General features: G+C 52.8%; 1 protein-coding gene across 5 annotated transcripts in view; it reads right to left on the bottom strand.

Annotated features, from left to right (window-relative positions):
- LOC135920702 (rho GTPase-activating protein 20-like) overlaps nt 1-24,305 on the bottom strand; it is a 712,294-nt gene that overhangs the window by 108,688 nt on the left and 579,301 nt on the right. The window contains exon 1 of one of the 5 annotated variants that reach the window (XM_065454929.1): nt 16,952-16,969. The exons of the other annotated variants lie outside the window; for them this stretch is intronic. Coding sequence (XP_065311001.1) covers nt 16,952-16,954 — 3 coding nt within the window. The 5' untranslated portion in view covers nt 16,955-16,969. Of the gene's footprint in view, nt 1-16,951; nt 16,970-24,305 lie in introns of those variants that run through there. 5 annotated transcript variants of the gene reach the window in all.

A 24,305-nucleotide genomic window follows, 5' to 3' on the forward strand; every position in this document is an offset into this window, starting at 1 on the left:
AAAAGTGCTCGCAGCGAAGCAACCCCTTTTAAATAAACGTGTACCTAACATGACACGCCAGTCTCTTTAATATCACAGAATAGCCGAAACGTAGATATTATTGCGCTTGAATCCTCAATGCTTATTCACTCCACGCGCGAGAAGTAATGCCCGAATGTGTTTTATCTGCACTGCTGTGAGATAAGAACGGAGAGCAATAATGTGCTCTTAACTCGTTTAGAATTTCCATGAGTGACGTATACATAAAGCAACTTGGCTCAATGCTCGGCTAAGATACCTATGAAAAATTCAGGAACAGAACTCAAAGTCGAGAACAATGGTTCTACAAATGCTAACACATTCAAAGAAGCCCGCAGCGGGGAATAAAATTTTCTTGGCGTCGCGTCCACAAGAAAACAGCAAATCAGAGGAGCGAGTTATGTTACGCGGCTGACGCTATGCGCTAAATCTGCGATGAGTGCAGGTATGAACTGCAGCTGCAGGGGAAGGCGCGGTGCCGTGTAATAATCGGCGTGGTTAATTGCATAACGCGGATGTGTGGCTCACGAGGCGTACCGCGGAGAAGCCTGTACAAGCGCACGCAAGTGAGTTTCTACAGCATGGCAGCTTTCTTGACCGATGCCCGCTACGCCGCCCGTCCAACGGGCGTTGCGAGTTGTACGCCGCCGCTTGTTCGCTCAGCTAAGCGGCTTTCCCGCAAGGCACGCGCGCGTTGCACGGTGAAAATACGGCGTCCCCTCCGCTGAGCGCAATGAATTATCTGACAGGTCTCTTCCATCATGCCGGTACGCCCACCGTGAAGAGTGCTTGCGTCGCTTAAGAGAGCTCCAGAGAGATGGAAACTCAAGCAGCACAGGAAGGCGGGACAAGGCAGGCTTTACGTGAACCTACGTTAGCCCTGCTCGTTGGAAAGAAACAAAGAAGAGAGAGAGAGAGTGAAAAACGTGGAGGAGAAGAAGCTACTCTCTCCTTCATGTCAGTCACGACAGCTCATTGTCGTAACTTACGGCTTTGAACTCTTCTAGCTCTCTCTAAGTTCAGGCAAAGAACAGGCTTACTCAATGCACCGAACGCAGCGTAAGAAGAAAGCGGCGGCAAGTTTTCTTTCTTTCTTTCTTTGTCACTTTCATTGTCGAAAGACCGCTCCTCCAAGAAATGTAATATCTTGAGGACTGTTCAACCTACTGTAGTAGAGCAGTGCGTTTAGTGCGAAAGGAAACGTATAGGATGCGAAGGAAGTTCGTTGAATTGTACTACATGCGACTCTGCAGATAAAGATTAGGAGTACTATAGCTTCGTGTTTAACTGCTTAACAAAGCACGCTGTTTCGGGTGCGAACGTATATAAGAAAGAAAATAACAGTCTCACTCGCACGATTCTCGTCCTCTATCAGCCCCTGCCCGAAATGGCAGGCAGCAAATAATATCAACAAAGCATCGTTTGCTCTAGCGACCCCCGTAAGACAAACCCGTCAGACCAGCACCCACATCTATATACGGGGGCACTCATATATCTTCCTTCTCTTGTCTCTCTCTTCGAATCAAAAGAGGACGAGCAGCGTATTTCGCGCTGGAATCGGGCGCTCGCGTCCCCAGAGAGAGCGCCCCACAATCCGCTCCGACCGATAAATTGCTCCGGAGATGACAACGGGCGGGGCCACAAAGAATTCCTGCGTCGCATCCTGTGCCAAGGTGAAGCGAAAAAAAAAAAGAAAAAGAAAGGCGCCACAAACTACACAGTATAAAGCCTGCTGATGGGAATAAAAAAAGATCGGCGCATCAAACGTATACAGAGGCCGCACACGCTCTTATACCGTCCCGTACGCACATATATAGACGGCCCGCGGTTGCCATACGCGGGACGCTGAACCGCGCGCGCGCCGGCGTTCCTTCCATTACAGCAGGATTGATCGGATGATCTATGACTCGCCTGGGCGCCTCCGCAAAGCCGCTTAACTGTTTGTTGCCCGCGCCCTCGCAAGCACGCGGTGTAGCGAGAAGACAAGAAATCCTGCACCCTGGCATCAACGAAGAAACAAGGGGGGGAGGGCCAGTCTGCAGCGATGGGATCTGAGCGCTTACTTGCCGACCGCACTCGAGTCCTGCGGCCTCCCGCTGTGTCGCCAATTGCTTCTTTGTCCTCGCAGCGAGCGCGGAGAGGATGGGCGCGGGCTTTTCGATACGACACCCGCGACGAAACCGAGCTGTCGTGAGAGTCCCAGAGTCGGTTGCTGTCGTGTATGCTCCTCCAGGAGAGGTCAAACACGTTTTGGATGGATGAGGCCTATGTTCGGGTATCGTGCCCGCTCTGGAAGAATGCGGCGCGACAGACTTATTACGCTCCATGGCTTTTGATCTCGGAGAAGGTGGGCCGAAGTTCGCAGTATTGAATACACGTCTTACTGATCGCCGTACTTTCCTTGCGCCGTCGTTTCAATGATACATAACGCACCCACCGTTTTGCAAGGGACTGACCTACGTCGCCAAAACAGCTGTGACGGGCTTATATTGTTTGCTCCCACTGCTCGCTTGCTTGTCAATCGCGTGCTTTTGACGAGACAGCACGGGCAGCCCGGCTCGTGGACCCTGAAGTTTAGGTAGCCTTGCTCGTGACTTTCACAGCGTGGGAAAGCGATTGAAGGGTAAACTGTCAGTGCCTATCGCATAACTATAGCGTCCAGAGCACAAGCAAAAAAAAAAAAAAAGTGAATTCGGATTATTGGGTGCAAGAAATACATATTATATACTACACGAGGCTACACGTTCCCGGAAGTCTTCATGCTTGCCTATAGTGGTCGCTTTCACTGAAACATTGATGGACCGTTGGGGCGAGACGCGATACCAAAGAAAGGGACAGCCAACAAAGCAATATCGCGTGAAAACGCGAAGTCGTGAGCTATATAGCCCTGCAGGTTCGTCGTTGCCCTTCACCGTCGCCGTGAATTACGGCTACCGTGCGCCGCCGGTGCGATTCTTTTTCAGCAACGAATCCGGAGACAGTGGCTTCTCACGCACGAGCAACAAAAGCCGCCTACAAATTGCGCAACACGATGCGTGTATTGAAACGTCAAGCACCGCGGGGAAAGAAAACTGCGCATGCACGCGCATGTGTCCGCAAGACCGTGGCATGATCTGTCGTCGCCCTTGAAACTGTATTTTTATTTTCTTTACTTTCCATACCAGGCTCTCGATGCCTCGCAACGTCGGTGAGATCTCATTTGGGCATGCACTCTTACGGTCACGAATACTGCAGTACGAAACCGAGAAAGAAAGTCGGAAAAGGTAGCAAAAAAAAAAAATAGAAGGGGAAGATGGGTGGGGAGGGGGCGTGGCTGGGTGCACACAATCGCCATTGTTCTTCGCCTTTGCTAAAGCAATTTCCCCGCGAAACCCGGAGGAGCTCCCGCCCCGACTGGGAGCGCGGCGAACAGCGCGGCAGTGGCAGCAGGCCTTGCGTAAGAACTTTCTCGTGTTTCCTCGTCTTCTTCTGCGGGGTTCCGCGATCGAGCTGTTGATTGCCCTATCACGCACGCGTGATTTTACGCCAACCAAAGGACTGAGGGAACTGCGCTACGAACATGTGCGTGCGTGCCTGTGAGCGTGCTTTGCGAGAGCTGGTCTGGTCCACTCAGACCAGCTCCACCGGCGCAGTGGTTATACCATCACGATCAATTAGCATCCAATACAAGATTTCTCACATGACAACATCGACCGGATCGGAGCTTGTTGCCCTCCGAGGTGCCGTTGATTACATTAACAACCAACCCGCTAATCGGTGGGCAATATTCTGCGATTCGAAGGCGGCCTTACAATGTCTTCTGTCATCTCTTCGTCGCGGGTCGTGTGAACAACTAGTGTCGGAGATACGAGAAATGCACCATTGTATGATAGCGAAAGGACACGACGTCGTGTTTCAGTGGCTGCCCGGCCATTGCGGTATCTCCGGCAACGACCTCGCTGACGAAGCTGCTAGGAAAGCCCACGAAGGAGCAACCCTTGTTTCTGTACCTTTATCGCGGACCGACGCAGCCCAACACCTAAGCAAGGTAGCACACCGTATGACATTAGAGAAGTGGCATACACCTGAATTCACCCAAGAACGATTGCATTCCCTCGACCCCTCTATGCAACTGCGGCTGTTACCAGGACTTCAGCGAAATGAGGCAACAATGCTGTGCCGCTTACGCTTGGGCGTCGCATTCACCAATGCGTATACGTTTTTGATTGGAATGACTGATAGCGCCGACTGTAATGCCTGCGGTGCCGAGGAAACTATAGAACATCTACTGTGCTACTGCCCATCTTTTCAAAACGAAAGACATGACCTCTGCACAGCTCTCAATCAGCTAGACAGCACACCGTTCACCTTGAAGAAGATCTTGGGACCATGGCCTCGCATATCACAGCTACGAAAGGCCACAAAAGCTCTGCTGCGATATTTGAAGGCTACTGGACTGAGTCAGCGTCTGTGACCCGGACTGAGTGACCGAACGATATCCCCAGTGGACTTTCTCTTCTTCTTTTAATCTTTCAGTCCCCTTTTCCCTTTCCCCAGTGTAGGGTAGCCAACCGGGCTCCGTCCTGGTTAACCTCCCTACCTTTCCTTTATCATTTGCTCTCTCTTGCGAGAGCGCGTCTATATACGTGAGAGCCCGTGAATTAAAGGGCGGCATTCTCGAGGAGTGTAAGTGCGGGACGCACGCTAAGCGGGGACATCCGGAAAGATGACCAATATCGACCCCTCAAACGCTTTCGCACAACCGTACAGCTAGTCGCTTTAAATCGGGGAAAAACAAAAGAAAAAAAATAACAAGACCGAAGAAAATTCCACAGGCTTCGCACGTCGGCTAATACACCAGTCAATACGAAATGACAGGTCGACATCTCTGTCGTAATAGAAACAGCTGTAGTGTCATGATGTTTGTCGCGAAAAGATCGTCGGTCCACAGGAGGGGTCAAGGGAAGAACTGAGAACGTGTACGTGGATTCGCGCAATTAATTGGAATCGTATTAAATTTTCACCATGGTGCCAAAACATCGACAAACGATCAAAGAACGCGCTACTGCTGCCTCCGCCACCTCATGCAGCCAATCCACGCGTACTGTTACTACAACACAGTGCAACATTGATGCTCGAAAAAAAAATAAGAAGAATTAAGAAATGGTCCCAGCGGTGTGACCCGTGGTATGACCTGTGGTATGACTTTCTTCGTATATTTCACTCAACAAAAAGTAATTAGCTGCGCGACATCTGTCGTCACCTCGCAGGCCGCCTCACATTATTCCTCCGGAGTCCAAGCATAGCAACGTACGTCATTGCCCTATGACATTCATCGCAGGACACGGAAGGGGTGGCTTCGCCGTGCGCGAGCTGACATTCGTCACCTACACCGGTACGCATATAGAATTTAACGAGCCCGTCCCACGGACGTTCCTCGAACGCTACCAGTCATACACATACACTCCGCTTCAATAAATGTGCGCAGTGTTGGGGAAGCCATAGTTCAGGTATTCGCCAGCATATCGGGGGACAAGTATGAAGCGATGCTTACTAGTGAGAACGCGTTCTGACTGGCCGGTTTATCTTCGATTTGTCTAATCGCGACGGTAAACGACGTACAAGCTGCTGAAAGCCAATTAACTGTCAATCACGATAGGCTATTCCATTTCGAGCAGCCCCGATTGAGCTGACCCGCAGTTACAGGCTTTCGGGGCGCTGCGCCGTATTAGCTCCGGCACCACAGGAAGACATCTGCATGCTAAGCCTCCCAGCGCGCAAGAACAGTAGCCGTCATCGAACCCGTAAATCAAACGTCGCTGGCTGAGAAGTGAGAAACGCGCCAGGGATGCCGCGCGCAGCCCCACCTGGCGCCTTCCTTCCTCGATATATGCGCGGACGTCAACACTCACGCACTTCCGAGCAGCTGCATGCGGTCGGGCATGCCAGGACGCGTGCGACGCACACATATAGAGGTCGAGCCGAGGATGTCTCACGCGTGCATGCGTGGGCAAAAGAAGCCCGCCCGTATCTTCGTGCGTGTTCTGAAAGGAAAGCACTGCGACGCGTTGCTTAGTGGCTGCCAACTTCCATTCGAGCCGATTGAGCTCCTGTGGAGCTGAAGCTTCCCAGCAAGGAGGAAGCCCTGCCGGTATAATACTGACTGTCCGATTCAACGTTGCGGGCGGTATACAGCGGTGGCGTGCCCGGATCCCTGCGTACACATTTCGTCTGCATGAATAATTGCGCGTATATATTTATACCTCCGCTGCGCTTGCTATTCGTTACACTCGGTGGCAACGCGGACGCGGAAGCACGCCGCCATCAAGGCAAGTTTGTCTCCACACGCAGAGGCACCAATGATTGCAATAGCGCGAGCACTTCATGGACGAAAAGGAAGATGTTCTTCGCTTAGGTGCGCGTTTTATACAGGCTGAGACGTCATTACAGAGACCTTGCAACTGAAAGCGATTATTCTGTACGAAGACCAATCCCGCCAACGACGAAAGTTGGAAGTCTATATGCAGACCGAAAACGGGCCGGACACCGAAGGCAAAAGTGTTTACTCATGAAAACGCGCTTTTTGCGGCCCGGAGTCACGAGCCTGATTTACGACGCCGCGAATGACGGGTTTTCCTCACCAATCGACTTTCGATGGCGGTTGCCCCAGTGTTGCTGAAACGGCTCCGCGAGGGAGTTCCTGGAGGTGGGGGGAGCCAAGCTGGGAGGCCCAAGCTCCGGGCGGCCTGCCGTCTTTTTCCGTGATGACGGTAATAAAAGGCCCGATCCCTCGCCGCAGGCCATCCCAGTGAAAACAATTGAGGGTTGCATCATTACGGGAGGCGCCTCAGTCCGCTCACTTCGCCTCTAAAGACGCATCGCTGGCGCGGGCTGTGTGCATGCAAGAAAACGCTCTGCGTGCCGCGGACGGTCGGTCTCTCTCGGAGGCGGGATCCTTCTGGCAGCGGCCAGCGGCTGCAGAGCCGGATGTGCCGACCCTGCTTCTTTTATCCGTCGATCGCTTCAGCTGCGGTGATGACGGTAAGTAAACAAGCACGGAGGCAAACGAAATGTGGGGGAAAAAAAGGAAACATCCGTTCTGGTAACCGCGAGACGGAGGCTCGACGCTTTTGTTCTTTTGTTTCTTATCGAAGAGGGTCACGTTCGCGTGTGGGCTTCGTGCGCGGCTAAGTGCACGCCGAAAAACCATGGTTACTGCTAACACCGTGTGGGCTCGGTTGTTTCCGTCTTCGTGATATTGGTCGCGTTGTTACCTGCAGACAACGGAAACGCGTCTTCGTAAGCACAGTTTTTGTGGGTTGAAGGACGGTAAGGGATAGTGCTGAACGCTAGATACTAGCTCTGCGAGCGTATAACACACAATGTAAGCTTTCGATTTCTGTCGACGACGTTATAGAAGGAGATCGGTGGTCGTAATATTCCCGCCTGGGAACGGCCTTGCGACATTAACGCTTCCGGAGAGCATAGCTGAACGGTATACGCCCTGTAAGGTCACATATTGAAGTCAGATTCAGAATCAACCAGACGTAATGATGTTTCTAAGTCACTCTAAGCTCGACACAACTGACTGGAGGGGGTGATACGACTATTCTGGTAAGCCCAATCGTTTCGCATGGCCTCCTCATCTGGTGTTTAGAGAAACCGAAAGTGCAAAAACCAGCTGCCTAAGGGCAGCCCACTGTTCGAACTTGCACCCAAGCCTTGCCGTGCGCGCCTATAGCAAGCGTATATAACAAGCGGAACCACGCGCGCACGATGCGCGTCGTACCAGAATTCTGCGGAAGTGCATTGAGCGCACGCAACACGGCTCCGGAAGAAAGGACCGCAGCTGCGTGCACAAAGGACCCGAGTCTGTCCACGTGCCTGCGTGTATTCCACGAACGTCACAGTGTCGAGCTCCCACACACCGAACGCGACGGGAGTTCGTCACGCGTCACAGCGCCACACGCCCACTTATTATAACAACGATACGCATAAACAACTCGAGGAGATATAGTAAACACAGGAAAGCAAAAAAAAGGAAAGCGCAATAAAGAGAGGGGCAATCAAGAGCCTTTAAAGCAGGAACACCCGCGCGTCTTCCGACAGGCATATAGCTCACTGGGTTTTGCGGGCGGCAAAAGGCGGCGGCGGTGGCAGCAGCCGTGCGTCCACTTTATACCGACTTCCTCTTTTCTTTGTCACGCAGGCCCGATGACCGTCAACACCGCCGCCAGCTGGACATCCCTTGCCCACGGCCGACTGCGCCGTCCACACATCCTCCCACGTCGTGACAAAACTCAACTTTCTCTCCCTCTTCCTCACAGGTCCTCGGCGCGCTGCGATCACGAAATGAGCTTGGCGTATACAGTTCGCTGTTGTTTGTGTGTTTCTTTGCCGCCTTTTGTTCGACGTCCACGCAGAGCACGCAGACGGCGGCCAACCCACCAGCGCGACGTTTTCACGACCGTCCGTACGTACAGTGTATACGGGAGACTCGATCTGAGCGGCAGCGCGGACCGCCGGCCCTTCGACGACATCGAAAGTCCCGGAAGAGGTCCGAATGCGCGCGATCGCGCACCACAGCCGCGGCTTCTCCAGACGTTTCTGCTTCGTAAGACAAGAGAAGAGGAAGGCCACTTCGAACGGGGCTGCTCTTTGACGACCACGACGACCTCTGCGTTGGCGTCTGCTCCTCTGTCAGATGCCTCTGGGCGCGCTCTCACTGCACGGCCGCTTGGTTTACGCGCGTGCTCTCTCTCTCTCTCTCTCCTCGTTGGATGGACAGCATTGTGCGTGCATTCATTCAGCAACAGGGCGGAACGAGTGTGCGCACGCGCTCACGGGCCACGCCGGTCGCAGCTGCGAGACTCGCCGTCAGGGAGGGACGCGGCCGGGCTTCAACACACAAGACGCGCTCACTGTCGCTTTCACCGCTGCCACATGGCCCGTGCGCTCGGCGAGCTGCGCGCGTTTGTGGCCGCACGGAGCGCGCGCTCGTGAGAGCTTCTCTCATTTCCCGTTGGCCCAGATTGCGGCAGAAACGCCGGATCGTCGTAAAAGTCGGGACTGTGGGAGGCGTCCGCCATTTCCTGCCAGCCGGCACAATGCAGAGGTGAAGCGTTCTTGAAAAGTGCCAGTCTATCTGGCACATGCATGCATACGTCAGTCGTCGAAATTCCGCCTACGGAGGGCTTTACCGCTAAGGATCTTTGTTTCCCGCGTGTTCCGGGAAAAAAATAAAGAAAACAAAGGCGGTAAAGCCCTAAACCTGAACTAAGTCGCTCATTCATGACCCCTCTTGGCGCCAAATCGGGATTTCCGGTAGCATTCTGATTTAATGCTTGCTATGGCGACGCCAGATGTCGTTGTGTTTGGATATTCCAGCACCGCTTGGCGCTTCGGCGACTCAGGATATGACGAGAACTGTACACTGTCCCGCTCAATCTTCTTGCTTGTTTTAAAAGCAGACAGCTTTGTCCAAACCCGTGACTACACGGCGCTCAAAATACGCCCCGCCTGGATTGTGGCATGCCTGCACAAACTCTGTACATTCATGCAACTGCATCAAGCTACCTGCTTTTCGTTCCCCTGCTGACATGTGGTGTTCAATCGAACATAACTGTAACTACACACTCCAGTGACACAAAAGGATAGGTCAACGCTAATTTGTGCCTTCTTCTCGAAACATACTTTTCTTTGCGTAAAGGGCTCGACCTGAGTTACCGGTTCATGCAGTGTCACCCAAATCTGGCCTACGTTACGGTCGCTGACAGCTCAATGTGCAAGTTTGCACTTAGAAATGAACAAAAAGTGGCCGGGCCATGTGATCAAGATTGAATGGCCAACGGAAACGCACGCGCGGCTGGACCTCCAACAAGTGCATGCACGGCGGTTCCGCACAGCATACGCGATATCAAAGAGGACAGCGGGGCACCGACGCCGCAGAGAATAAGCCCAGCGCTCAGGCCTTGGTATAGAAGACCGATTTCAACTGTAACCTCGCACGCAAGTGGTCAAGACAAGCGCACTTTTTTTTTTAAGTGGCCGTCGCTATAACGCAAACAAACAATTATAACAGAAAAACAGTCCGGCAACGAAGGTTCTCGCGAAAATTACGCTTGTCTATGCATCTCCGGGCCGCTCGCATATGCGCTTCTGGACTTATAACACTAACTTGTGCAGTCGACTTGCGTTAACCAAACTCAAGGGCGGCTACGCTGACGCACGCGTGGGACTTGAAAACGCAGCTCTCTGAAGGTAGTTTCTGGCTTGTCGATCTTGCCCCTCTGGCGTAGCTATAGTTGCACACATATATACGTCCAATTGCAAAACAAAAAAACAAAAAAATCGATTTTAGATTCTCACAGCTGCGTGAGAAAAACAAAAACATCGCGAGCATTCTAAAATTTAAACGAGCGATTAATTACGCGCGTTTTGCGAGTATGAATATTAGCATTTCAACAAAGTCGTTTGAAACTATGGCTTAGAACGTACTTCGAAGGTTTTCACAATTCTCCACTCGCGCTGAGTGGTTCGTCAAACCCAAGCACGCAAGATACCACCGGCAGTAACGCGACCTATAGGCCGGACTCCATCACAAGCCCACGAGAAAATTGTGCAGAGACGGCTCTTGAAGACGATTGCTCAAAACGTAAACGATATAATGGTGTCGCCATCTTGGCTTGGTTATGAGAAAACCTCCGCCTGAAGTCGCTGGCTGTCGAGAATTGCGTTTTAACTTTTTTTTTTCTTTCTCACAATATGTCGTAAAGCACTTGCTCCGCTTCTCGTCGCACGAGAGTCTTGCAGTTCTTGCGAATAAACGATGAAAATAAGAATTGCGAAAGAAGGCGACAGAAGACCGACTCCTCCAGCGACCATGAGCTCAAATGTTGCCTCACAGTGCACACGCTTCAAAATTGAGAGCACAGAATACTTTGCGCAGAGGAAGGATTGAACAATCGCTTCGAAGCACAGCATCGGGCGAAGACACACAATATCTCCGTATACATACACCAAGGCTTTCCTCAGAATACTACTGCACGCGGAATGCTACACAATACAATACACGATAACTATAATTATTACTTCTCTTGGCAACTGCTTTGAAATGGGGCGGCGCCAAATAGTCGCCTAGCCTAGTTGAACCTAATCAGGTTTCAATACATCTATTACAGTCTGTCATTTTGCATATCTGTGCTTTGTGTTCTTTTTTGTTTTCATTATAACCGCCATCTCTATACTCTACGTTTGTGCGCGCCTGTAACGACCACGGCTCTATCTTATCCGTGCTTCTTTTTTCCGCAGCAATACTCAAAACGCATCTTGCTTGTCTCGACCGCTGACCTGTCAGCGCTCCCGTCATCTTCGAATCTCAGCGCTTCTAGAAGGTGGACGTATTCCTACAGTCTTGGCGGAGTGACTATCTTGACACAAACATCGCATGCACGGATGAAGGATTGAACAAGCGTTTCGAAGCCCACAGCGCCGAACGAAAACACATACAGTTTATCTGTACACCCACCAGCAGTCAACAGGCGCGAGCGCTACCTAAGTGCGGCTTCGTCTCGACCATCCCTGTTGCGTTGAGCAGCGCTAATTTCGCGCGACGTTGCGTAAGGCGAGAAGCAGGCTCGCGGTGGCAAAAGTATCTTCGTTGTTTCTTGTGCGCTCGTTAACGCGCGATAGCCCTCAGCACGGACACTCAAAACCTCCACAAACCCAACCCGCTCAACGAAAAGCAAACATGGCCCAGACGACTCCTGTACCCTTCTCCTCGGCGTCCCAGTGAGACTCAAAAGGTATCCGAGACGCTGCATCGAATTGGCCGGCGCGGCTATATACACGGGGAGGGTGCTACGCTGTTCAGCACTGGCACACTTGCCTGGACAGTGCGCGGACCGAGGAAGGGGTGAGGGACCTTGCGGGCCCATATATCTGCCAGCTGCATCTCAAGGTCGTCCACCCTTCCGCCTGAACTACCACCCTCCCGCCGCTCTCTCACCTGGCCGCTATTAGAAAGAAGGAATGAGACAAAAAACGAGCACGCCCCGGTCGTGCGAGCGGCGGGCAAGCAGCAGTGGAGGGGGGGAGTCCATCGCCGGCTGTTGCTACCGCCGCAGCCAACTCGGCGACGGGGCAGCGGCAAACCAGCGGCGGACAGCTATGGTCTATCTTAGCTACACGCATGCGAGCAACTAGCGAGCAGCCAACAGCGAGCGCGAAAGTCGCTAATGAGAAATTAAAGCCCCGCGTGCGCGCTGCGACACCGAGCCACGCCCTTGGATGAATTTCGTCCCTAAGCTCCGAGACTGACGGGAAGGTTGCGGGAAAGGGAGGGCTGCACCGTCCAGTATAAAACCCCGTCCGGCTAGTGCCGTGCAGTGTGGTGCGAATGGCAGGGACGCAGTCAAGATTATGAGTCGAAGTCGCAAGCCCCCTCGAAAAGACACTTCGTCGGTGACCGGCGCTTTGACTGCAATTTCGCGGGCAATCGTGATTGACCAGACCACGCTACAGAGGGTTCGGCGGTAACGACCATCCTTTTTAGTTAAGCACATGCTGACGTCCGTGTGGATTCAGACCTCTGATCAGCCGAGTTCAGTGGCGAGATGGCGCAAGCATCTGGCTTTTTGAACGTTCACATTGCCTCCTACGTCACTGAGCATAGATGGGTGGTGTTCGATCGGCTATCCTGCCTAGCTGCGCTGACGACCTCTGACGAAAGCGCGGCGCCTGCTAATTAATCATGAGAGCGCAAACGAACGTTCGGAACGCGAGATGCTTGCGTTATATCGCCCCAGGAACTTGGGCTTGTCAAAACTTGATGGATACACTCATAAGTCATTAAGTCGTCGTGGAGCGTCGAGCAAACACAAGTTCTTGGTCGTCCGTATGGAAAACACGAGTGTCCAAACTTATAGCTTCGCACGAAGTAGTAAAGCAATGTTGAACCGAAAAAGAACTGTCAATGCTGACAGAATTTCGGATAGCCTGCAACTATATACTGTGCCAGGCGCTTATGGCAAGAAACATCTTCTGATAAGCGGTGTCGCTTAGCCGCTTCGTTACCGTCGCGATTAGCTGAACTTGTATATGCCCGTCGCTTCGGCAACACTGCACGGATTTCGGTGGCACAGCGAGCCCCTCTCCGGAGGAGATTTCCACGGCAGCGGCGGTGGCAGGCCCGTCGGGTCAGTCGCCGCCGCCGGACGCTCGACGGCCGGTTTGAATGAAGTTCCCACGAATTATACTGACGACGACGATGACGACGACGGTGTGCGCCGCTGGGAGGTGGCTTGCCTCGCCTACGTCAGCCACATCGGGGCTCGGGGGACTGAGTAGCGAGGCTTCAGCGGGCAACCGCCAGAAGTCGCAGTTGCGCCCCTGCTTGTGAGCGTATATAGGGGCCTTTGTCCGGTGCGCCTCCAGTACTTCGATACATATAGATTCGCGATAGCACGGCATTGTAACGAACGTTAAACATGGCGCGAGTCAACCAAAAACGCTTTCGTATAGGGACGGTTGATGTCACAGCGTCACTGCAGAACCAGAGAAATGCTTCGTAATTCCCTCCTTCTTTCTCAATAGCTAGCTAATACGGACTTCGCGCAAATGCGGCTGAGCAACCTCGACATTTGACCCGTAGTGCGCCCTAATTCGTTTTTCCGAAGTACTAGCTTGTCTATGAGTTTGAGCTTTACGAATATATATATTTTATCACGCATGACAAAGAAAATCTGCACGACAGTGCATTTCTGACGTTTATATCTCACTCTCGGATTTTGCTTGTATTGTCTTTTTTTTTTTCTTTAGCCGGAAGGCTGCTGAGGTTTTGGTAAAACTTCCGTATCAAAACTGTCCCGATCACGGGCATAACACGTTAACTGACCACCCCCGGCACGCTCCGCTGCGGAACTGAACACTTCCGGAAGACTTTAGACGGCGTCAAGTCTCGCGTCATTGCTTTGTACAAAGGGACGCGCTATCCGCGACCCGATTTGACCGCACGTACCGTAAACGCGCCGAAGGCGACGCGCGCAGCTCGAGGCAAGAAGAAAGAATATTGAGCGCGGCATTTCGCACAAAGGCGCCGAGTCGCATTTTGATCGAACGCCGGTCTCAGCACGAACAGTGCCGATAGCGTGAGCACTGGGATAAGAGCCGGTGCACGCATGCAAGCAAGCGAGCCCAGCCAACAAGCAAGCAAGCAAGTAGGACTGGGTGACGAAGGACCCTAGCCGGCTCAATAAACGTCGCTTTCTCTCCGCACAGGGGGCGCTCGCGTCACCGCCGCGTTCAGCTCGCCCTCACACGACGGGGCGAAACGGACCCCGGAAGTGCGCACAAAACGGGACCGACCGACCGACCGCGGTCGGCGAAGCGCCCGCGCGCAGATTCATGCCGACACAGGCCGCTCGCTAGCGGGCCCGAACGAAGATTGCTCCCAATTTTCCTTTGGTCGGCTCGTCGCCGCCCGCTAGGGGCTCGACGGGGGCGCCCTCGTCTCCGCAGGAGACGGAAGGGACGCATTCCGCGACCTCGACTCAATCTCGACCGCGCCATCAACACGCCGCACAGCGTGTATGAGAAACAGCCCCGGCGGAAGAAGGCACAATGCGCCGTCAAGAGTCGCTCTCCTCTTCTCAAGGCGGCCGGGAGAACGTGTCTCGTCCGCGCCCGCCATCCCCGCAGCATCCAGTTCGCTGTAGCACAGCCGGGTGCCGCGCGAACGGGTCGGATGTAATTCTTCGGTTCCGCGAACTCACGTGACGCCCTTCTGAAGCCCTTCTCGCATGCCGGGGCGCAACGCACAGCGACCCTCGGCATGCCTCCTATACAGCGCCACATGACGCGTGGCTGGTGGCGACGAGCAGCCCTCGGTGTTACGTCACGTTACACGCTGCGCGCGCCCTTAAAGGTGACGGGACGCCTCGCCCGTAGGCAGCTCGCGACCGGCCGCTGCTGCTGCTTTGCTGCGTGCCGCCCCTGCATAGCAGTTGCAGCCGCCGCGTCACCATTTGCAGTGGGAAAAGAAGTGACTGCGCGCGCAGCGAGAGAGACGCCGACTGTAGGACGGGGTTCGCGGATCATTACAGAAATTACACAGCCCGCTCGCGAGGCGGGGTGCGCCGGCGCCATGTCGGCCATGTCTCGGGACGCCAGGGCACAGGAGACGTCTCAATCCCTAATGCAACTTTACCAGGAACCAATTTGTATGCGCGCATGTGCAATGGCGGCGCGCCGCCTTCCACGCGCGCAACGGCCGCAAGGAGGCGCCTGTCTCGAGGACGACGTGGATGGAACCCTTTGATCTCGCGTAATGCGCGCGGTTCCATCGCGGTGCGGTTTTTGTGTACGCGCGCACGCGCCAACCCCTTCTTCGTCGGGTAGGCCGCCAATTAGAGGCGTTCCATTCCTCCCACCGAGCCAGCTCGCCTATCGCCTAATGGCGCAATTTTTCACGCCTCGAAGCGGAGCAGCTTCACAGCGGCTGCTCGCGGGATCATTACACGTACACGCGCGCGCGAGCAGTTGCACACTGGTACTGACCGACCGACCGCGAGTCTTTGGGAGCGCGCGGCCGAGACAAATGAACGATGAACAAAACACGGGGTGTCATCGGGACAGGCAGCCCGAGTCGTAATCGGTCCTTGATGTGAAAAATTGGGCGGCCGCTCTTTTCTCGGCACAGACGCTCCCGCCGGTCAGTGGTGTCCGTGTGGAGGCAAAAGGTAGGCCTGATGTCTTAATATGGCAGCGATCCGCAACTGACAGATGCGGTGCGTACCGCTAAGGACGTGGCTTATAACAGTGCGGCGCGCTCGGTCATCTGCAATGCAAACCGTTCCCGTGCGGCGTTGTTGTAGAGATGCCCAGGCAGATGGACGTCTCAAGAAGAAGAGAAACGAGCGCCTCGCCGCACGAGCAATTACGGTTAACCTGAGCGCACTGGCATCGCGAACCTGCACGTGGCCAAGATAGTATAAACATACACACGACACCGCTCGCATCCTTTAGCCGCTTCAAAGCAGACAATAACGCTTAGATAACGTTTCCGACCTTTCCACGTAGCGGCCGGTATGCACGACTAATAGAGCTCCAATTTGAACACCAGGAAACGCACCGATAGTAGTTGGCGCCCTCGCCACCCACGCACGTACTGTACAAACAGGTGGCACTAGAAGAAGTGTATATCCGGCGACCCCGACATGCGCGGAGCTATATATACGCGGCGTACACAGCCACTTCGGTGAGGGGTTCACGGTCACTGACCGCCCGTCAATGATGCGGCCGTTAAATCCGCGTAATTCATTCTGAGCGGCCCAATAAATATCCTCGACCTCTCTCCTCTTACTTCGCCTCGCAATTCATCAAACCGAACGTCAACGCAAGGGGGTCCAACGGCGTGCCGAAGGATTCCTCCGTATACGGACAATGAAAAGCGCCAAATGATTGGGGACGCATTCGCGAGAACACACAGAAGAACGGTTCGCCCTGGGCCGGAGGCTTGCGTCACACCGATAGTATAATATAACCCCTCGGGGAGGCCAAGTCCACCCGGACCCGGCCGAGCTGAATAGGCGGCCACGGCAGCCAGGGGATGTAAGAACCGAGCGAGGGACCGGGCGAAAGCTCGCCATCACCTTTCTCCGCGAAGCCATCGCACGCGCGCGGCCGAAGTCGACGACGGACGAGAGAGAGCGGCGGAGAAGCCGCGCACAAAGGCGACGGAACGCGGCCGATCCGTGACGAATAGGGATCATCGCGCTCCGCCGCCGCCGACGCCGTACAACCGGAAAGTCCGCTGTGCGCGCCGCGAGAAAAACGCGCGCACGCTCCTTCGCGAGCGAGGAAAGGTCGCGGGCGCGGCGCCTTTTAGAAAAAAACGAACGAAAAAGAACGAAACAAGGAGCTCGCCTTTAACCCCGGACGCTCGCTACATGCACACCATGCGGATGCGCACGAGACAGGCCCTCCGCGTAGCGCACGATAGCCAAGCAAACAGAGACGTATGCCACGATGGCGTGAGCGCCCCAGACGGCGCAGGTATACGAGCGCACACATGCACGGGCGCATTACTCGTGCCCGACTCGAAGCGGAGATGCGGGCTCGAGATTGGTTCAATGCACCACTCGTACCGCTCCCACTTCGGACCAGCTCGTTTCTTTCGCGCGAAGATTTCCCCATGCGCGCGGCCACGGCGAGCTTCGGGCGAGCGCCGGTAAATACGGTGACGACGATGGACAGGGCCAGCGGATTCGAAGTTGGGACCACAGAACGGGCACCCGAGACCTGTGTTTCTCTTTTCTTTTCTATCTTTCTTTCGCGCCCACTCTGTTCGACCAGCGTCACTGGTTTGCCTCCATGTCGTGCCGTCAATGGCATTATAATACCGGCAACTTGCGATACGTGATAGTAGAATAATAATAAAAAAGAATCGTTGCACAACACGACTTATAAAAACATTGCGGTGGGTCGAACTAATGAAGTACGGAAAGCCTTATAACGAATTATTTGCTTTCTTCTTTTGCTTTATACATCGACAAAACGAAGCAATTGAGGTCTCCGCCAGGCAGTGTTATATATGCATGTAATCGACATCGTGCGTACAGTCTTGCACAGGCATGTGCAGTCCTTTCAAAAACTTTCGTAGCAACTTCGCGAGTGGCAAGGCATAACCGGTAATGTGACCGTATTTCTATAGCCTGCAGCCACGTGGCAGAGCTACCATACAGGCTGTGATGCGTTCTGAAAAAGCCATAGAGTGTGGAGAATCGTTCCACTTGATCTCTGGTCCTTCGCGGCAACACAAGGATTTCACCACGCGCCAAAAGATCAACCAGGCACGCAGTGTCACCAAAATTTTAGACAAAATGACTCATTTTCAGGAGGATCCAGGTCAGAGAGATAGGTCAAATCACGTTCCGAACATTTCGTTTCCTGGGGCACATGTGAAGTTAACATACAGGCTACATCAGGCATAGCAGGCGTTCAGGCGGAAATTGAACTTCTGAAGCTGTACCCTCAAGAAAAATACATCACCGACACATGAGTCGCTCGAGCACTCACCGGTGGTCGGTTACCAGTGAAACCAGAACTCGGCCGGCTTTTACTATAGAAGGCGTACGTACGCGACCGGCAAGCGTGAGAAGAAATGAAGGCGCTTTCGTACACTTGAACGCCAACCATGCGACCCTACTCTCATATTGACTAGAAGGAAGCAAATTAACAAGCGGGAGAGGAAGGATCGTTATATGGTTAAGTAAAGTTACTGATTAACAATGAGGCGAGACTCATTATCTTCATTGTAGTTCTGCGTGTATGTGCTTCGCTGTTTTAAACAGCAAGTCCATAGCGTGTTTTATTGCGGTCGAAGGACTGATCGAGCAACCTTGAGCGCTAGATGCACACCGTCGCTAACACTCTCGTTATCAGACTGACCGGTGCCCGTTCCTGTACCTCTAGCGTGCGAACTAGACATCGTGAACACGGGCCATGGTTTTAACTGCAGTAACGATGTCCGCAGGATAACGTTTCTTTTTATTTCATATCTACACATCGCTTCTTTTCACTGCTTGTAACGACATTACCATTTCGGCCGCACGCAAACAGCGTTACGATCCGCGGAGCGATAACACGATGCCCCGTTGCCTTAAATCTTACATCGCAAAGCAGGCACCGGATCAGCGAGGTAAAATGCAAACATGCTCGCGTTTCAGTAACTGTACAGCGCTCCTGCAACTGTACCTATACAACCTTTGTTCAGTCGGACTGCTTAAATCGGCCGCAAAGGGGATACAGACAAGGCGAAAAGCCCATTCTCGGCATACACAGCTTGGAACACGTCCAAAGCAGCACAACTCGCATATATATTAGCGTTACGCTCCCTGCCACGGAGCAGAGCAGACAAGAAAAGGGCACAGCGGGCAACATCATAACGAGAGCTATTTCATGCGCACACATACATATTCGCGGCTGCCAGTCGGCATGCGAAATGTAATGAACGCAGCTCGTGCCCCGCGCTAAACGTTAGCGGCACGACAAAGTTCATTTGACATTCATATGCATACAGACGTCGGCTGGACAGCTGCACCACCACCGCCGAGGCCAGAAGGACTGTCCTCGCTTGTAGAGCGCGGTGCGTAACAGCAGGCACCGAACAAACCAGAACGAGGTCCCACAAGCAGGAAAACTCGCGATCGACTGACGACACAAGCGTGTATTGCTCGACTGCAGCACGCAAACAGCACGCTCGGCAAAAGAAAAGCAACAACGAGGAAATGAGATCTAGCTCTTCGAAGATTACAGGAACACCTCGTAAAGAGTGAGCATGAGCACAAAATCGCTTCCCACGCACGGCATTGTATTTCCTTGTTTCATCGGTCCCTGCACTAAGCGTTGTTGATAACTCTGTTTCAAAAACGAGGCGCACGAGTGATTAAGTACATACGCATTTCGCTAGAGACCGACGTGTAAGAAAAGCGAGCGAAAAAGGACACAGTCAACAGCAGAACCAAAATATGGCCGGTAAACAACCTTTATTTCCGTTTCCTCACGAAACGGAAATGTATATATGGATATACATAGGCTTTCGTTATACTTTGGCGAGATTCGACCTGCTTCCTTCGGTAATCTGGAAACAGTACCACATTTCCTGGCTACTCCAGCATGCAACCTTGCAACATGGTGTTGAAGGGCCTTGGTGCTTGAGGAATGCATGCGTCACACAGGCCTGAGCAAAACCTACAGTGACGTATACGTTACCGCAGAATATGAGCCGAGAGCTAATGAAGCGAGCTCACAACGTCGTTCTGATCACAATACACGGGTGCCCCATGGAGCATATAAATCAAGGCCCTCTTTGCTTGCAGCCGTTTATTATAGTTCATAGATTGTATCTGAACTGCAAGCTAACCGTGCGCTCCGACTGCGTCACATGTCGTACACTACGGGCAACGCGCGCACAGTACGTACGAGTATATGCGTTTTCTGCCCGTGGCCGTTTTTCCGCCGTTTTCTGGTAGGCTTGAGCGCGTTGCGCTAGGCGAAAGTGTCCGTGATCTCCTAAACGAATAACGCCGCTAAACTATCATTTAGTGTTCGTGCGCGTTTGCGGGAGCTTTATAAAAGTCCGTGGTGTGTCCGTCGCCTCTTCGTCAAGCCTGCACACGAACAGCATCGGACTGACATGACTGCTCTCTCTCTCTCTCTCTTCGAAGCTGGGTCATCTTCGTTTTCCGCCTTCTCCAATAGCGCCGAAGTGCGAAGAGCTATCTGTTCTTCTCGAAGGGGTCATCGCGTGCGACCGGAGCGGTTCGAAAAGTGAAAGCGGATTCCCGCGGCGGCCACGCGGCGATTCTACGGCCGGCGGCGGCGGCGAGCGAGCGGAACTCGATGCGCGTCTCGCCCGGCGAGTTCAAGGGACGACCTGCCGGGCGATTCGGAGGGGCCGCCGAGGGTTCACGTGGTCAGCGTCTCATCGTGAAAACGGCGGCGGCGCGGCTGCTGCTGCGAGCGAACGGCACCTTGCGGGGCCCGCCGGCGCTCGTACCGACCTGTGCGGAGGCAACGTGATCGCGCAAGAAGGAAGGATGCCGCGCGATCAAGAGAGTGGACAAAGAGCGTGGACGAACTGCTTGTTTGTCTTTAAAATACAAAACAAGAAAGATCGGGGGTGCGGCTAGGCATGCAACCCAAAATGTGCAAGCCAACGTGTAGTTCTACGCGTATATCAAACAAAGAGAGTGGACAAACTGCTTGTTTGTCTTTAAATACAAAACAAAACACAAAAGATCGGAGGTGCGGCTAGGCAACCGAAAATGTGGGCAAACATTCATTAAACGCATTCTTTGAGGCAGCGTGGAACGAAAGTATTGTAACTCGGCTCACTGCACCGCGCATGTTTCGAATTCTCTTACCTGCTGTCCTGAAAGTGCCATAAGGAACACATTTCCGACGTATTTTGCGCGCATTTCTGGCATGTTTCAGGCATGGTGTACTGTCTGTCATTGCATTGTACATATAAGGCTGCGCAACAATCCTCATTGTAATGCCGACCTAAATTTAGTCTTCTACGGTAGTGGTGTGCGAGTATACGAAACTTTCGAATAACCAATCGAATAGTACTTGTCATATTCGATTCGGTTTTTGAATCGAATAATCTCTATTCGTACCTGCCGTGGTTGCTTAGTGGCTATGAAGTGGCTTAGTGGTCGCGGGATCGAATCCCGGCCATGGCGACCGCATTTCGACGGGGCCAAAATGCGAAAACACCCGTGTAATTAGATCTAGGTGCACGTTAAAGGACCCCAGTAGGTCCAAATTTCTGGGTGGCGTGCCTCATTATTTCTATGGCGTGCCTCATTATCAAATCGTGATTTCGGCACGTAGAACCCCATAATTTCATTTCATGTTTAGTCCCTATCCGTAAACGCGAATATTCTTCGAGTGCTTGTCGAATATTTAGTTATACATAGAACATGAGAAAATTCGTAGTGGAGCAGGCTACGTTACTTAGCCATAATTCACAGGCTGTAGAGAGATCATTCGCACTCTCTGAAGAGCCCGGCCTGTGCATGTGAAGAAACTATTTGTTTGCTACTAATGCTCCATTTGTGCTTTTAATAAACAACCCTTTATAACGTACCATGCAATGACAGAAACTTGCTAACTTTAACAATAGTGGGATGCGAGCATCGTTCTATGATAATTGTGGGCTACGGCTACTCATTATTCGAAATATATTCCAATAGTATTCGACATTCAATTCGATTTTAGTACTATTCTATTCGTATTCGATTCAGTCTGAAAAAAATCACTATTCGCGCACCCCTATTATATGGCAGGTGCGGTTGAAACGGAAACCCATAGCTATATGCAGCCTTTGTCAAAAGTATACTCCGCGCCTTCACCGAGTGTGTCGTTCGGTTGCGTGGTGTGGTTCCCGTATAGAGCTCCTGACAGTCCAAAACTCTGGATGATGAGTACGCTAGTTACTTTCATTCCACAGAGCATTGGAACTCATGACATACCACAGGAAGTCCCTTAAATCCTGTAGACAGCGCCTGGAGGTCGCAGGCAACGTGAGCACAGTAAACTTCTGACAGAGGCTGTGACCATATCGGGCGTGACAACGCCGCCAACACCAGAGCTACGTGACGTCGGAAATTCGCCGGGAATTACACGTTGCAAATGGTTACGGCTTTAAGGTTTCCACCAGCGACGCTAACTTAACTGTATATACTCCTTTCATGCCAAGATGCGTCGCATCGCGCTATTCGTGTGAGAATGCTCCGGCTTTCCCGTAAAACTGGCCCACTATTCCACTGTAACAATCCCAGTGTTCAAGTAAAGCTAACAAGCCTGTAACAAACCGCAGCGCGAACGAGGTTCACGAAAAGAAGGAGAAACGTAACGCAGTCTATATAGTTTCGAGTTTTCTTCTCTGCTTGTCGGACGTCCCGTTCGCACGCTGGTTGAGAGAGAGAGAGAGAGAGAGAGAGAGAGAGATGAACGGGATGGGAAGGAAAGGGAGGTTAAGCGGATGAGATTCTGGTATGCTACCCTACACTGGGGTAAGCGGAAATGAAAGATGGAAAGAATAGCGAAGAGAAAAGGAAAGGAAAAACAAAAAAATAAATGTAGGGACGGTCGTGGACGTCCATGAGAACTACAGTCTCTCCAATAGGCCACTCGAACGTAAAACTGTCAAGAGTAAAATGGTAACGTTATAATATACGTACGCTCTGAGAACAAGACTCTCTATTGAACTGGCGACTTCAACCCCTTGTGCGATTGGAATCGAATATCGAGGCATTGTCGACTGCCGGTCGGATCGGGCGATACCTGCAAACCGCGTCTGTCTCACCGTTCGTGATCGGGCTCGGCTTGCGGCGCGGTTTCGAATTAGCCGGTAGAGGCGCGACCGTCGATATCGCCACCCGACGACAGCCTGTCGCCGCTCGTGCGACGGGACCGCGCTACGGGCAAAAGAACGCCAGACCAGCTGGGCAAGCTTACCTGCGAAAACAGAAAGAAGTAGAAAAGAAAAAGTGAGTTTTCGACACTTTTGACCAACTTCGAGCTTAAAATAGCACTTCCGTAACAGTGTACAAATCACAAATATATTTCCTTTAGGCCACCTATTGAATTGGGATCACAAAGCAAACAATCACAAACGACAAACGTACACGCTTACACACGCGCACGTCAAAACAGCAGTCGCAAATGAAACAGTTACGCGTCGAGTACAGCACACAATTCACGGCAAATTGAACGAGATGATGACTCGGGTATTACGCGGCTACGAACTGTATAGACGCTTGCCACGTTCAATATGCGCGCCAGAACGCGTCGGCCACAACTTGTCTCTTCGCGTCAGCGCGCAGCAATAGAATGCGTGGACGCAACGGCAGTTCAGGCAGGCGAAGGTTCAGGTATATGTATGTACACTACAGGGCATTCGGACCTACATTTCTACTGCGCGCTGCATGCAGAATAATGTCAGCCAGGCATGCGCGCCCATACAGAGCGAACGAAAGCAGTAGAAACGTAAATATATAGATAAAATAACGGCGAAGCTGCAGATGAAGCGAAGAACAGATGAATAACAGCGGTGGCGAAGATGACCGCAGCTTCGCGGCTCACGAAAATACCGCAATGTAGCGCACACATACGAAGGTCGTGGTGGCGGGCGAGGAACGCTCACATGACTGGAGGCCGCGGCGCCTATGCAGGGCAGGCGGACTACGCGCTGTCAATGCGAGTTCGAGACGAACGCGCATTGAAGTGCTGCCGCTGCGTGCGAAACTGATGACACACGAGTTCGCGAGAGTGACCTTGCCATTGAACGCGCGCGGCAGCGCCAAACCGAAAGCCGCAGCATGAAATGTAGGCCGACACGCCGCCTCAGACGAGAGAAAGAAAAAAACCGTGTCGGCTGTTGCTGCTGCGGACACATTGGTTGCATCGGCGCCTGCCGCACGCATACACACATGTTGTAGAAAGCTGAGCCACGGTCGTCGATTCGGGAACAGGTACGACGCGCTAACGCGGGCGCCCACACAAAAAACGCTGGAAAACAGAGCAGGCGCCTCGCGCGCACCTCTTTTCTTATACGTCGAGGTTCGCCGCCGCCTTTTCTACGGCACAGAATAGAATGAACGCAACGAAAGCTGACGCACGGTGCCGAACGATTTCGGGCTTTCTTCTGCCGAGAGGCTTTCAAAGCCCGCAGGCCAGGCGAAAATGAGGGAACTCGGAGAAAAGAGGAGGAGGCGTCAGGACGAGTGAGCACGCCCCGT

This window comes from Dermacentor albipictus, chromosome 5, assembly GCF_038994185.2.
Source record: "Dermacentor albipictus isolate Rhodes 1998 colony chromosome 5, USDA_Dalb.pri_finalv2, whole genome shotgun sequence".
NCBI classification, from domain to species: Eukaryota; Metazoa; Arthropoda; class Arachnida; order Ixodida; family Ixodidae; genus Dermacentor; species Dermacentor albipictus.